Below are 15615 nucleotides of genomic sequence, written 5' to 3' on the forward strand. Positions count from 1 at the left end.
TTTGGGTTTTTTCACTTTCTCACTTGTGCATTTATGTAACACTTGTTACACTTACAGAAGAAGAAATAATACTGCATTGCTCACCCATGATTGTGGGCCTCAGTTGTACAAACAGCATTCCTGTGAGGTTCCAACTGTTCTTGCTCCACCCGGTATCAGTGAGTTCCAGAAAGGAAATGCATTGCTGAGCTGACAGCTTAGTTCCCAAGATAGTCTGTCTCAGATGAGCAGACAATGTGGGAATAAGAGACTGCAGACTTGTCTGTAGCCCCTTGCAACTGCACAAGATTCCTTACCCCAATCCCCTCTATAAACTCCAAATATTCCCCCCTTCCTTGAAGACCCGCATTTCCCTTGAGAGATTGTCTGTCCTTCACTGTTTGAAATAGTTTCATCTTTTGAGGTCAGACTCTGGTCCCTTTCCTTCCTTCTGTGTCTTTACTCTGTGCTCCAAAATCTAACGAAGATCCATGGGCTGGAGTAAGGATGGCATCCTAGTTCCCTTTTTGGTTGCCATGACAAAACAGCCTGACAGTGTTCACTTAGAAGGAACCTAACAATTTCAGGTCACAGTCCACCATAGCATGGGAGTCACAGCAGCAGAAGCTAGAGTCAACTTGTCGCATCACATCCGCAATCAGGAACAAAGAGCATAGAATGTTTCCTTCGATGCCCCGCTCTACTCACTCTCTCCACTTCACTCAGTGTGCAGGGCCAAACTCTGGAAACAGTGCTGGCCATGTTCAGGCTGTGTCTTCCCACAGTGATTATAGTAATCTGCCACAGAACTGCTCACAAGCCAACCTAACCCATATGAGTCCTTATTGAGGTTCTCTTCACGGTGATTCTGCACTGAGTCAAGTTGACTAAGCTAAGCATCACAAGTGGAGAGTGTATCTGAGGCTCTTGAGGCATTGAGTGCTGCTGTGGGATGTTCTGTATGTCAAGTGTGTTGCGGATTGGTCAATAAATAAATCACTGATTGGCCAGTGGCCAGGCAGGAAGTATAGGCGGGACAAGGAGGAGAATAAAGCTGGGAAGTGGAAGGCTGAGTCAGAGAGACACTGCCAGCCGCTATGATGACAAACAGCATATGAAGATGCCGGTAAGCCACGAGCCACGTGCCAAGGTATAGATTTATAGAAATAGATTAATTTAAGCTGTAAGAACAGTTAGCAAGAAGCCTGCCATGGCCATACAGTTTGTAAGCAATATAAGTCTCTGTGTTTACTTGGTTGGGTCTGAGCAGCTGTGGGACTGGCGGATTTCAGAGATTTGTCCTGACTGTGGGCCAGGCAGGAAAACTCCAGCTACAGAGTGCAAGCTGTACACTTCCTTAACACTGCCCTTCAGTCTGAAGTAGAAAGAAGTCAACACTTCTCCCTCTAGTGCACACTACACAGGCGTCCACTGCAGTCATTGTTTATGTGGAACTGAGCTGTATCCTCAAGTCTCCTGGAGATAATCAGTCATTAGAAAACTTCAGGATGTCTACAAAACAACATTTAAGGAAGCAACCATGTCTCAAGCATCATTTTATGCTTTTGACCCTGCTATGTCACCTTTCGGGGGATCGGTGACCAGATGTCTATACACCTCAGATAGGTCACCAATGATAGACCAAGGTAATGATTCCAGAGAAGTCGGACATAGAGAACTGTTAAGTTTATTTGAGTTACTTACAGGAGCATGGATGACTAAAGTCAACCAGCTACAGTCCTCCCAGCATCTCACAGGTTTGTGTTCAGCTCCCCCTGCAGCCCCAGACACTGTGCACTCACAGCACAGAAGTACACAGCAGAATCGCTCAGGTGCACAGAGGTCTTCTTCAGGTGAAAGGAAGATTTACTCTTCTGAAACTCAGCCTCAAAGCCATTCACTCCATGAACCACAGGATCTCCTGAAATGTACCTGAGGAGAAACTGGAGGCCTTGGCCACGATGCTGCATGTACCAGAAGAGGTAAGTAGCTCCACCATAGGAATAGTTGCATCTGAGCTCCACCGAGTCTCCTTCAAAGACAGTAACATGGGCATCAGACTGGGTAACTGACTGTGTTTGGACATCTCCTGCAAAATCAATGATAAATCAGTAAATGTGATGCAGACTTCATGGAGAAAATATTCTTAATAAAATTCAAGTGAGAAAAACAGTGAATCGTGTGTATCTACAAACAATAAGGATATTTTACTCACCCAGGAAAAAATGTATCCCCAGGAATAAGATAAGGACTAGAAACATGGCTGAGCACTGGAAACACTTCTGGTGTCTTTCTGGAAAAGCTTGGCACATGCAGGAAAGCAGCTGCAGTTTCCACTTCTTGAAGACAAATGGCACAAAGTTGTCTAGACACCTTCCTTGTTTAGATAAAATTCTTTAAAAAAAAAAAAAAAAGAAAAGAAAAGAAAAAGAAAAAAGGAAACAAAACCAAAAACAAACAAAAATCCTGCAGAAGTGATCCCGGTCCTGGGAACTTCCTGGCCTCTGTCTCTACTTACCAGATATTCTAAGAACTCAGCAAGATGCAGGGAGGGAGGGAGTTTTAACTGGGGATCAATTGCTAAAATGGAGGCAGCTAGTCTGTGCAATGTCGCCCTCTGGAGGCCAGTGCAGGATAAAGACTCTGAAGCAAATCCATGTCTTCTTTCTGTCTACAGCACACCTCGTGTTTATAAGCTAATTTATGCTGTGTTGAATCTTAACCTAATGAAAAATAGGCCATGCAAAATGGAAGGGTAATTTTATTTCAAAAATGATCATATGTTAAAACTATTAAATTTGGAAACCTTTACCACTTGAGTATAAAAGCGTAAGCTGCAAGCAGCCCTGCTGCCTGAAACAGTCCAAACCCAGAGACTGAATCTTTAATGTGTGTTGTTGATTCCTGGAAGTCCGAGAAAATTCCGCCTTACCGGCATTTCCTCATTAGCATTTTTGTAGAGAGCCAGAACGAAGGAAATCAATTGGAAGTTCAGCCTTATCCTTCTGGCCAGATACTCTTGGGTCTGAGACATCCTTCCCATCTTCCTCTCCCACTCTCTCCCTCCCTCTCTCCCATTTCTTCCTCTCCTCTCTACCCTGACTCCACCCCTTGTTTAACTCAGAACAAAGAAATCATTAGCAGTGTGTTTGCCTACAGATTCCTTCTTACAGAAGACGTCCACACATGCTCTTACAATCCAGATGCAGTGCCCTCTCACTGTGCTCCTAGGACAACCTTTACATATGCAGACATATTCAAATCAGATGTCCTTGGCTGACCTTTATAAGCCTTTGCTGGCAGTGAGCATCCAATCAAGGGAAGTTCTGGTAGGATATAAAGATAGTGACTTTGGTGAAAAGAAAAAAAAAAGGGGGGGGGGGAACACATAAAATGATAGTCTAAAATGTGAACCTTTGTCTTAAAAAATGAAGCAAGCTTATCTATTTTAAGGAGAATTGTGAAGATTTGGTGACTTTAGATAAGCAGTAATGATAATGCAATGTGGAGAAAAGACAGTAAAACCCCAACATCATTCCATCTGGATAGTCCTGGAATGACAGAGCATCAAAGAAACAATAGACTGGAGCATCTGCAGATGAAAGTAGGCTGACGAATGAAGGTACTTACAACACACCACACACACACACACACACACACACACACACACACACACACACACACACACACACCTTGAAAGGTTTAAGATTTATGAAAAAAGTAAAAGAAAATTTACATGAAACATGGACTCCTTAGTGAGAACAGCAATGATGCACAGCCCAGAGAAACAGAAACCATGGGAACGGGTTGAACTAGACACATTAGTATGCGGCAGCTTTACGTGGGTGGATGTTGGATAGTCTATTACGAGCAGTGTTGATTATGGCCAATAGCCATGCCATTCTTCTGAAAGTTTCTTACTTGCTACATTGCAGTGTTGCATTGGAACACTGGGAGGTACTTAAATAGAATAAACACTAAAATAAAGAGAATAATTGTCGGGCAGTGGTGGCACATCCCTGTAATCCCAGCAATTGGGAGGCAGAGGCTGGAGGATCTCTGTGAGTTCGAAGCCAGCCTGGCCTACAGAGCTAGTCCAGGACAGGCTCCAAAGCTACAGAGAAACCCTGTCTCGAAAAACCAAAAACCTTACACCCCAGCCTTCCAAGTATCTAGGATTGCATGCACCTGTCCTATTTGAGTGATTTTTAACAAGGGCATGTAAAAGTATGTTTAATGGTGGTAGGAAAATAGCTTTGAAATTCTACTGAATTTTCATTAAGAATAGACTTTGTTGTTGGCTTCCCTTGGTTCCAGTGAGAAGGCAGGCTCAGGTGCAGCCAACAATCCTGACCAATTTCTGGCTTGGAGTGATTAAACAAAGGGTAAACCTTGTCAGGGTAAAGAATATAGATGGATTAATTATTGCTTTTCTCCACTGGTATCATGAAAAATACTTTCCAATATCATGAACACTAGTCAATGGTGAAGTCACCCACTCATCTTCTCCGTGTTCAATGAGATATGTCAGTGTTGTCTTCAGGCAATAGTGAAGTCACCCACTCATCTTCTCCGTGTTCAATGAGATATGTCAGTGTTGTCTTCAGGCAATAGTGCCCTGTCATCAGTTTGTGGATAGCAACCAACAGCTTTGGCAACAGCCTGAGCTGTTTTAAGGGTTTGAGTAGATGTAACCCATTCCTGGAACTGGAAGTTCCACTCAATGGTGAAAGATATCTAGTTAGGCATTGTCTCCTCCATTATTTGGTGACTCCATTTAGATTTCTTTCATATATGTATATAAGGTAGAAGCTTCTACCATACTAGGTTTCCCTACAACCCCTCAAATGGCCTTTGGTTCTAACCCTCCCACTCTAGTCTCTCCCCCTGTCTCTCCATAACTGTATATTCCATTTGCCCATCCTGGGGGATTTTCCATTTTTGAGTTGCACCAGTAAGTTTTTTTTTCTTTTTTTTCTTTTTTTTTTTGGTTTTTCGAGACAGGGTTTCTCTGTGTAGCCTTGCGCCTTTCCTGGATCTCACTCTGTAGACCAGTCTGGCCTTGAACTCACAAAGATCCACCTGCCTCTGCCTCCCAAGTGCTGGGATTAAAGGCGTGCGCCACCACCGCCCGGCTTTGCACCAATAAGTTTTTTATTTGTGTCCTTTCCGTTTCTTAATATAGGGACTTAGAGCTTCATATTCCCTCTTAGGATTGCTATCAGTGTGTTTCAGAGGTTTGATCATGTTGTATTTTCATTTAGTTCCAGAGAATATTTTATTTCTTTCTTGATTTCTTTGACCTAATTCACTAATGAGGAGTTTAATCCCCATGGGTTTGTGTATTTACTAGGGATCTATTTGCTGTTAATTTTATGTTTTATTGCGTTGTGTTCAGATAGAAAACATGAAGTTCAGTGTTTTTTACTTTGTTAAGATTGGTTTGTTCTATTTCCCTTTCCAAGGAGATCCATGCATCCCTGCCTTGAGCCCTTCCTGTTACTTAGTCTCTCTGGGTCTTTGGATTGCAGCATGGTTATCCTTTACTTTACAGCGAATATCCACTTCTAAGTGAATACATACCATATTTGTCTTTCTGGGTCTGGGTCACATCACTTGGGATGATATTATTCTAGTTCCATCCATTTGCCTACATTTCATGTGTTTGGGTTTTTTGTTTGTTTGTTTGTTTTATTTGTTTTTAATGGCTAAGTAATGCTCCATTGTGTAAATGTGTCATATTTTCTTTATTCATTTTTCTGTTGAGGGACATCTAGATTGTTTCCAGTTTCCAGATAATATGAATAAAGCCACTATGGCTGAGGGAGTATGGGAATAGGAACAGGAAGGGTCAGGTAGAGGTGGGATGGAGGGAAGGAGTACAGGGAGGAGAGATGCCTGGAAATGAAGGGCATTTGGGAGGGAATGTGGAAACCTATTGGAGTTAAAAACTTCCAGGATTCTATGAGGATGACCCTAGTAAGGATGATACTCCTAGTAATGGAGGATAGATTACGAGCCTGATCCAGTCATTTGCTATAATCAGGCAACTTCCAGTAGTGGGAATGGGACACCAACCCAGCCACAAAACCTCCAACGTATCCAGGCCTGCAAGATGTGCTGGGGCAATGGAGGAACAGAACTGGTGAGAGCAGCCAACCAACGACTGGTCTAAACTGAGGTGATGCCATGAGAGGGAGTCCAGGCCCAACACTACCTGGATAACCAGGAACTGGAGGCTGAATAGCCCAGAGACCTAGAATAAATAGTTTAAACTAATCAATAAAATGGTTCCTAATGATATTCTTCTATACTCATAGATCAGTGCCTAGCTTAATTGTCATCAAAGAGTCTTCCTCCAGCAGCTGATGGGACCAGATACAGAGACTCACAGGCACACACTAGGCAGACAGAGAGCCCAAATTGGAGATTCCCCATCCTGTGCTGGTCTCGGAGTTCGGGGAATGCCACAGAAGATGGGGAGGAAGAATTCTAGGAACCAGAAGGGTAGAGGCCAGCAGGAGAACATGGCCCACAGAATCAACTATGCAGCGCTCATAGGGATTCACAGAGACTGAAGCGGTAATCACGGAGCATGCATGAGTCTCTGCTAGGTCCTCTGTATATGTTGTAGTTGTTAGCTTGGTGTTTTGGGGGGCTCCTAACAGTGGGAATGTGGGTGTCTCTGATTCTTTCCCCTACTCTTGGGACCCTTTTCCTCTTACTGAATGAGTCATGCAGTAAATTTTTTTGTCTAAATATCGTTACTTTTACATGTTCATTGCAAAGAGTCATTGGTTTGGTTTGAGGCTCCTGGTCTCTGCTATACTATCTACACTGTGCCCTCACTGGGACTCTCCCTGGACATCCTATTACTGCCCAGACATGGAGATCCTGTAAGCCTGGATCTGCAGGACTGCCTCCCACCACCTGTGCTCCAGCAGATCACAGATGGGATGGATGTTGGGGTGGGACAAATCATAACCCTGGTTCTGAGCCTGGGTAATTACAGGGTTGGTTAGCTAGCCAGCTCTCTCCCGTCCTCACCCTTAGGGTGTCCTCTCCAGCAATTCCCTTGCTAGTTTACCCTTTGCAGTGCTGAGCAAAGGACAGGACCAGTTCTCCTGCTTTCATGCCCTCAGGGTCAATACTCCCACATATGGACTGTCAGGGCCAGCTCTACTACGTTGCCTGGGTGAGGTTCAGGGGCCAATCTCCTGAGTGCTGCCTCTGGTGAGGGGCAGGGACAGCTCTCCCACTCTTATTACCTCAGGGCCAGCTCTCCCACCTGTCACAAGTGGTTAGCGGCAGGGGAGAGGGGGGAGGAATCTCTCCCCTGCCCACACCACCATACGGCAGATGAGGGGCGGGGCCAGATCTCCCACTCGCATGTTCTTGCAGCTGGTTCACCTGCACCCCTGTTAATAGGGTCAACTCTGCTGTGCTGTCCAGCATGTTCAGGGTCCACTTTCCTGAGTGCTGCAACTGGTAAGGGGAAGAGTCTGCCCCCTTGCCCACCACAGGTAGCAGGGTTGAGGGAGGGCATCTTTCCCTCACTTATGCCATCACGTGGCATTCAAGAGGGGCACTACCTGATCTCCCATTCTAATGACCTCAGAGTCAGCTCACCCATACCCCTGTACAGGATCAGCTCTATTGTGCTGTCCAGATGAAGTGTAAGACCCTCTCTCCTGAGATCTTCAGCCGTGAGGGGCAGGATCAGTTCTCCCTAGTGTAACAGCCAGTGGGGTGGGGGGGGCGGTGCAGAGTCAACTCTGTACAGACCTATCCTCTCAGCCTTTGGTGATAATCAGAGGTCATAGACATCAAAAGAGACCATGGCTGCAACAGAGCCACGAACCCAGACATGGGGCCCCAGCAGCAACCCAGGCCCAGACGTCACCATGGCAAACAGTCCTCACCTCTCTTGCCTCTTCAGATGTGCCTCTGTCCACAGGACATGAACCATTCTGTCTCTCTCTCTCATCCCATACATTTGCTCACTATTACAGTGCCTGTCTGCCTTCATTTTCTCCTCAGAGCTGGGGCAGACTGCCCCAAGCTTGCAAGTGGGTCTCCTTGTCCCATTCAGTCCTTCATGGCACTAGGCAGGACCATGCTTCCTCATCACAAAGAGATCAAAACAGTGCCCAACTGCCCTGCACTGCTCCTGGTTGGTGTGGAGGTGTTGCAGAGTCCTCTCCCGGACCTGGAGCTAGAAATGTTAGGCTGCATTTGGTTGAGTCTCGCCCTCCCCAGCAGAATTATTGCTCAGGATTTCATTCTTTATGCCTAAGTACTAGCCTTCTGTGTATATACAATATTTTCTTCCTGTGTTCATGTGCTAAGTGGACGACTGACACAATTAATGAATTGCAGCATGCTGGTTGAGTGAAGGAAGCCAAACATGGGAGGGTTTACACTGTGGCTTTATGTTATTCCAATCTCCTGAGAAATCTCAAGAGAAAATGATAGAACTCTAAATTGTTGTCCCTCAAGTGAAGGGTGGGGAGCTGTTAAAGGAGCCCACGGAAAGCTGGAGCAGAGGAAATTTTCAATGCATGACACAACTGTATTACGTGGATATAAACAAGCATACATTTGCATTGAGCTCTGTGCCTATCTTTTCTGTACTTGTGTTCTAATGTATTTAAAATTAAGAGAAGGAAAGAAAAAAACAGACTTTAAAATCATGAGATAAGTAACAGAACCATTACCATCCTGATAATAAAAAGTTACTCCTCCTCGGGGAGGCATGGATAAAGTGTGCAGCCCGGGGCCAACAGCACAGCACGGCCTTGTCTTATAAACAATTTTTAATAAAAAATAAGTTTTCAAGGAAGAAAGGAAAGTGCCAAAATATGAAGAAAAATGTGCTCTGAAAGCATCCCCTGGCATTATTAAATTAATGGACACTGATCTTACCATGGCCATTTCTTGAACTGATGTTGGCAAAGGCAAGAGTTGACCTAAGAAAATAAAGGTACTAACTACACAGAATTCTTTCTAATAATTTGAAGATGACACAGAGATGAAACTCATGGCCATCTTGGTCTAAAAAAGGACTATGTTAGAAAACATACAGGTTTCCCTTATAACCATGTGGCTAGATTATTATGAACAACAAAGAATAATGTTTCAGAAAAGTGTGTGTCCCTGTGCAGTCTCCTTCATGACACCCAATACTAGAATCCTGCTGCTCCCTGTCCCAGCTGTACCTTTGAGATTCATGTAAGGGAAGCTCTGTAGGCCTATGTCCATGAACAGGCAATGGTCTGGGTCAGATAATGAGATTGACAGGCATCTCTGTCCTCTGGCTACATCACAGGTTTATTGTCCATGATGCTGCTTGGAAGAAGATCCTGAATATGGAGTAATTACTGGTTTGCAGAGACAAATAACAGGGAGACTTCTGCCCTTGTTCGAAAGCCCAGGGCTTGGGTGCAGATGCCTGAGAGGGCACAGATGTCTTCAAGCTTAGAAGTAGTGCTGTGTATAGAGCGTTCCTTCTTTGACATTGTGGTTTTAAGTCTTTCTGTTTTCATCCATAGCAAAATATATAACAGGATATAAACTGAAAGGAATCCAGCATGGCCGTTCCCCAAGATCTTGCCTAAACCAGTGTAATTCTGTATAACTACAGTGGAGGTCAGTACCATATCCTTCCTGGAATGTCAGGGTGTCAGGACTGTGATTCCTATATCTTTTCCTCACAAGACTTATGAGGAAAAGAAAGTTAAAAAATCACAAATGTGAGCCGGGCGGTGGTGGCGCACGCCTTTAATCCCAGCACTCGGGAGGCAGAGCCAGGCGGATCTCTGTGAGTTCGAGGCCAGCCTGGTCTCCAAAGCGAGTTCCAGGAAAGGCACAAAGCTACACAGAGAAACCCTGTCTCGAAAAACCAAAAAAAAAAAAAAATCACAAATGTGAGGGAATTCTCTTACATTGCCAATAGACTCTTACTGTGCAATAACATAAGCATCATTCCACCCACTATCAGGGTCGAGGAAACAGCTCTGAGGGTTTGTGTCAGGGCTGCAGGTGCCTGCTGCACACTGTGCATCTGTAGCACAGAAGTAAATAGCAGTGTCTGTAGCCTGGGCAGCAGTGATGGACAGGGAACTGCTCTGGGTGGAGGTGTCGAGGGTCGCTCTTAGTCTTCCACTGCGTTTCTCTCTCTCGTTTGAACGTATTAAGATTAGCAGGGCAGGGCCTCTGCCTGAGTCCTGTCTGTACCACTGTAGAGCAGCTATGGATGTTTTGTAACTGAAGTTCATGGTGACATTTTCACCCTCCTGGATGCTCAAGGCCCAAGCATTCTCTTCTCCTATTTGGCTGTTCACCACTACGTAGAAACACAGGCCAGAGAACAGGAGTCAGTGGTGACATTTTCAAACTGCATTTCCAGATTAATAAGAAGGCTTCATCTCACATGGATGTGGACAATCAACTTTGCTGTCCCTGTTACCCTCACCAGAAACCCAAACTCACTAGTCAGTTGCAGCCATAGTGTCACCAACCACACTCCCAGGAGTCTGTCCATTGTTCCCTTTGAAGAGCAGATCACAAGAGATGCAGCTCCAGCTTGATCACAGGTTGACTGGTTTCTGAGCATCTGCCTTGAAGAGTCTCAGAAATAAGTTCAGACACCTCCCTCCCCACCCCCTCCTTTGTCTCTCCCCAACCATCTCACCTCCACCCTCCTCTCCCCCATCTCTCTGATTTCAAACCAAGGAAGTGTGAGGAAGGGGAGACATCTGGTGGTGGCCCCATCATCTTGCTAGAGAGCATGGCCTGCAATGGTGAGGAGTCTGCACAGCTGAAGCTACAAGGCTGTTCTAGTCTCTGTGCTTATTAAACTATCATTAGATTTCTTCAGCAGCATAGGGAGACAGAAGGAAAAAAAAGAGAGAGACTAGAGCCTGATCTCTACAGGGAAGGACAGACACTGCCCTGTAGGAAAGGGGGGGTGTGTGTGGAGAAAGGATGACAGTGACTCTGTAAGGGTGGGGGAGGGCAGTGTTTGCATTCATGAGAGGCTAGAGCAGCTCTGAGGTCTCTTTCCCTGTGCTTCCTAAGATGCAGCCAAGGGGTCCCATGGCTGTTCCAGGTGCAAGGGCCACTGTCCACCATGCAGCTGCAGGATAATAGGGTAACTCCAATTCCACATTCTTTTCTTCTCTGGTTATTTCTATTACTTTTGTTGTTCATCCTTTGCTCATCTTGGTATCTTATTGGTTTACTAAGATAATGGTTTATTGTTGAGTAATTTGTCTATTATTTCCAGAGTTCTCTCTATGGTTCTGGCTTTCTTACCTGTGTGCAATATTCCTTTAGAATCTCCTGCAATGCCGATTTGGATATCACAGATTGTTTCTGCTTTACTTAGGATAGATCTTTATAGCCTTTAACTTTGAAGGATGGTGTTCTAGATACAGTCATCTTGGTTGATAGTTGTTGTTTCCTTTCAGGACATGAACCTGTCATTATGATCTTTTGGCCTTTAGTGTTTCTTGCCTATGTGAGAAACTCAGTCCTTCTCTCTTGTGACCAACAGTTTATTTTCTTTTTTCTATAAACTTGGAATTTTGACAATCAAGGAATGAAGAAAGCTTCTGATCTATACTTTAATTTTAGTTTCCTGTTTCCCTGGATTAACATGACCCTTAGCATCTTGAGAGCTACTGTGAAGATAAACCAGAGACTTTAAACCACAACTAAAGCAAGAACATGGGCAGAACTATGCACAGGATGAATAGTAATTGATAGATTGATAACACTTCCTCCTAAGAATAGAGCCATGGAATCATTGTGGCAGTTCCTCAGGAAGATGGGATCCATCTTCCTAGGATCCAGCTGTACCTCTCTTGGGCATATACCCAAAGAATGTTCCATCCTACTAGAGAGACATTGCTCAACCATGTTCATTGTTGCTCTGTTCATAATGGTCAGATTTTGGAGGCAATCCAGAAGAATGGAGAAAGGAAATGTGGTACATATATATACAATGGAGTAACTATACTTGTCTGTGAGTAAAAGAATAAGATTTAGAATGTAGTAAAGACATTATGCTCATCTAGCAAAGTGGTGGTAGTAAATTATTCTCTAAGGTCCATGGCCCCAGGAAGCATGCTAGGTTTCCACTACCAGGTGTGATTTCCCTCATAAGTGGACCTTAAGTCCAATAGACAGCAACCTGTGAGTGCTATTTATTGTACCCTTATGGATGTTTTGCCAAACTGGTAATTGTCACGGTTCATGGGTGTGACAGCTGAGTATTTCAGTTTATTATTTCATCCTTTGTCCCTTGGCAGTTTGCATAGTAGTTTCTGAAACCATGGAAGACAGACCACATGAAAGAGCTTTTCAGGTAAGATCCAGGTGGAATCATCCAAGTCATGTGTCCTAAGTGTGGGGTGTCTTCAGCAAAAGGGGCCTCAGCCCTGAGAGGCAATCAAGGGCTACATCAATAATCTATATTGTTTTGGGAGTCACTTATAATAACTACCCTGATCAATCATTCAAAAGGAGGTTCTTCATGCCTGGTATTGTTGTTTTTGTTAGTCTATGGTCTTGTGGGGAGCACTGTCAGCCCAAGTGGCTTAACTTCCTTTAAGATAAAGATATATTTACATACAAAGGAATATATACCTTATTCTTTTATTAAGACTTATATATTATCATATTAAGACAGGTTATCTTATTACTATATATCTTATTAAGATAATATACATTCCTTTAAAACATATGTATCTCAAAATATATGTATGTATTATAAATATATAACACATGTGCAATATAAAAATTATAAAATATCTGCATGTATATAATTTTGGGTAAAATACATATAATATAGTTACTTGAGCCATTATCAAACAACACCAGTGTTCAGCATTTCTAGTTCTTTATTGAATTAAGTTTTCATATCCTGAATAGTCTACATTATTTTATTAAGCCATTTATTTCTGTTTTCTTGGATCAATCAGGATTTCCTTTCTGTCTACTAGTAGCTTTGTAGGGAGTTTTTTTTTGGGGGGGGGGTGGAATTTACAAATTCTTTTACCATCTTCATAGTTTTTTTTATTCAAGTTATCCAGTTTCATCTAACTATTAGTAATATTCAGAAAGTGGAAACAACCTAGATGTCTCTCAAAGCATAGATATAAAAAATGTGATACATTTACATACTGAAGTGCTACTCAGCTGTTAAAAAAAATAAGGACCATTCTTGGGCTGTGCTTTTAAAGTGAGCTTTCAACTCCCAATGGGTGAAGTAGTAAAAAGATTCTAATAAAGCAGAGAGAAATCTTTAGTTTTGGAAGTAGGAGGTGCTGAATGGCTTCTTCTGAGTCAGAGGAGAGACCCTGAAAAGGAAATATCAGTTTCTGTTCAGTTCAGGGACAACTAGTTAGCAAGGAGGCAGAGGCTGTGACCCATGACATCAGCAGGCCCTTTGCTGGACATTCTATTGTATCCTGGAGAGCTCTTGGAATCCCCAGTGATGTCACTAGTGTTGTAGCAACACCACGTAAGCTTAGGACATTCATTCAGTACCTATAAGGTTCACCTATAGGCATGTTGTAAAGACTGAGGTGTCTACTTGGGAGAGAGAACGGACAGCGTGGAAAGACCAAAGTGAGAAAGAAGGAAGCTGGCCCTAGGTCTCACTGGAAAACATGGAGAAATAAATGGTCCTGGGGAAGACACAGTGAGTACAGGGAAGGGACTAGGGAGCTTTCTGGATATGATGCCCTTGAGCTTTCCAGGCCTAGGGCTCAGGAACTGGGGGCACCTGGGAAGCAATAGGCCTATCATGCTTCTCTGGGTTCCTAAAGGGCTGACCTACATCATGGATTAGTGATGTTTAGTTTGACAGTCATAAATTGACAAGGCTGTAGCCTTTATGCTGGGGACCCTCTGCTTTCACTCTGAGTGGGAAAGGAAACACAGTGGAATTAATGAGATTTCAATGCCATCACTGCACTTTGCCCCCACTGGAGTCCTTTAGGTTGTGTGCCAGTAATAATAGGAAAGGAGAGTGCCCGGCAAAGTCTGAGGTTGTCATGCTTTAAATCACAGCCACTGGCAGGGCTGAGGCACCAAGTGACTTCCAGCGATGCCTAAGGTTTCTGACTTCCCAGCTGTGAGTGGCATACAGGTCTCTAGTTCAGCTTGAGAGCTATTAGATCCAGTAGACCTGGGTAGAGACTGCTCTTCCTGCCAGTTCTTGGTGTCCTGGGCAGTTCTGCCATCTTGCAGCTTCCAGTCTTGAGTAGACTTGATGACCATAGATGTGGGATTATTTTGACAGGCTGAGGATTGGGGTGACAGATTTGAGGCTCCAAGAGAATATTTTCTCCAATTACCTCAACATAGGATGACTAAGTTGTGTGCTCCCCTAGGAATTTTCAGCCCTTAAGGGATGAATAATAGTATTGTGTGTCTCAGTTGAAACACCTGGTATGCAAAATCTAAACTCAACTGTTCATTCAGCATGATGTCCTCTTCATTGTTTTCTGCTCATTTATGATTTATGTGGTCTTTGTGTGATGTATGCATGTGTGTATGTAGATGTGTACATTGGTGTGTGTGCGCAGGCCAGATACTGACATCTGGTCTTGTCCTCTGTCACTCTTTACCTTATTCCCTTTAGGCCAGGTCTCCCAGGGAACCTGAAATTTTCTGTTTTGGTTAATTTGGCTGGACAGCACTGGATCTCCTGTGTTCTCCAAAGTGGATCTTCTGTCTTGTCTTGTATCTTCTAATTGTTACGAGTTTCAATAGCTCAGAAAGAGGAAGGATGTAGTAGCTCTCTTTATTTTACACTTATTTATTGTTTTGGAATTAATGTGTTTTGTAATAAATAACAAAAATCAAACCATAAAGCTATTTTAAAAATGAAAAGCAGATTTTTTTTCCTCTCACTGCACAGAGCTAAGACCACAGAAAATATCTTGTTTGTCTCATTGGCTTCACAACACAGAATCCCACAGTGCATCTCCTTGCTAACAATGTGTTGCTAACCATAGCACATGCATGACTGTGTCTTAGAACAGATTCCCTCTCATAGTTGTGCAGAGTGCTGAGTTCCTGAAAAGCACTGCAGGTGATGTCACTGGCCTCCTTCTGACTGACATGTGGCTGAATTCATATTATATGCACTGTAATTGTTGAAAACTTCCTGGGTGTTGACCATGGGTCACTTTCTTTCACTTGAGCTGCCAAGGTCTTCTGTGGAGAAAAGGTAGGTTGAGTGAAGAGACTGATGGATCAACTTAGAACCTGTGGGAACAGTGAGTCTTGAGATGGGTAAAGTTCATGGAAGCATAAGTAAGTGCAGGCTAGGGTAGCAGAACCCGGCTGAGTCTAAGAGCCTTGTAGACAGCAGGGAGGACCCACTACCTCCCCCTGCATCAGAAGAGGTTCAGAAAGGCAACAGTCTTGTCCCTGGATATTCTGGGTGAAAAAATGTGTGTGTGTGTGTGTGTATGTGTGTGTGTGTGTGTGTGTGTGTGTGTGTGTGTGTGTGTGTGTCTGTGTGTGTGTGTCTGTGTTGTGTAGTGTATTTCTGTTCATCCCTCCGTGTGAGTATGTGTATGTATGTGTGTGTATGTGTGTGTGTGTGTACTTCCACGT

The 15615-nt window shown here is 43.8% G+C and overlaps 1 gene segment (V, D, J or C); it reads right to left on the reverse strand.

Moving 5' to 3' along the window:
- Window positions 1–1726: 1726 nt before the first annotated feature.
- Window positions 1727–2312, reverse strand: LOC128107965 (T cell receptor alpha variable 8-3-like). The segment is given in 2 exon segments: window positions 1727–2068; window positions 2195–2312. Coding segments are annotated over 2 exon segments (435 nt in total).
- Between the last annotated feature and the right edge of the window lie 13303 nt (window positions 2313–15615).

The sequence above is a fragment of the Peromyscus californicus genome, unplaced genomic scaffold, assembly GCF_007827085.1.
Source record: "Peromyscus californicus insignis strain IS unplaced genomic scaffold, ASM782708v3 Scaffold_12__1_contigs__length_115047231, whole genome shotgun sequence".
NCBI lineage: Eukaryota > Metazoa > Chordata > Mammalia > Rodentia > Cricetidae > Peromyscus > Peromyscus californicus.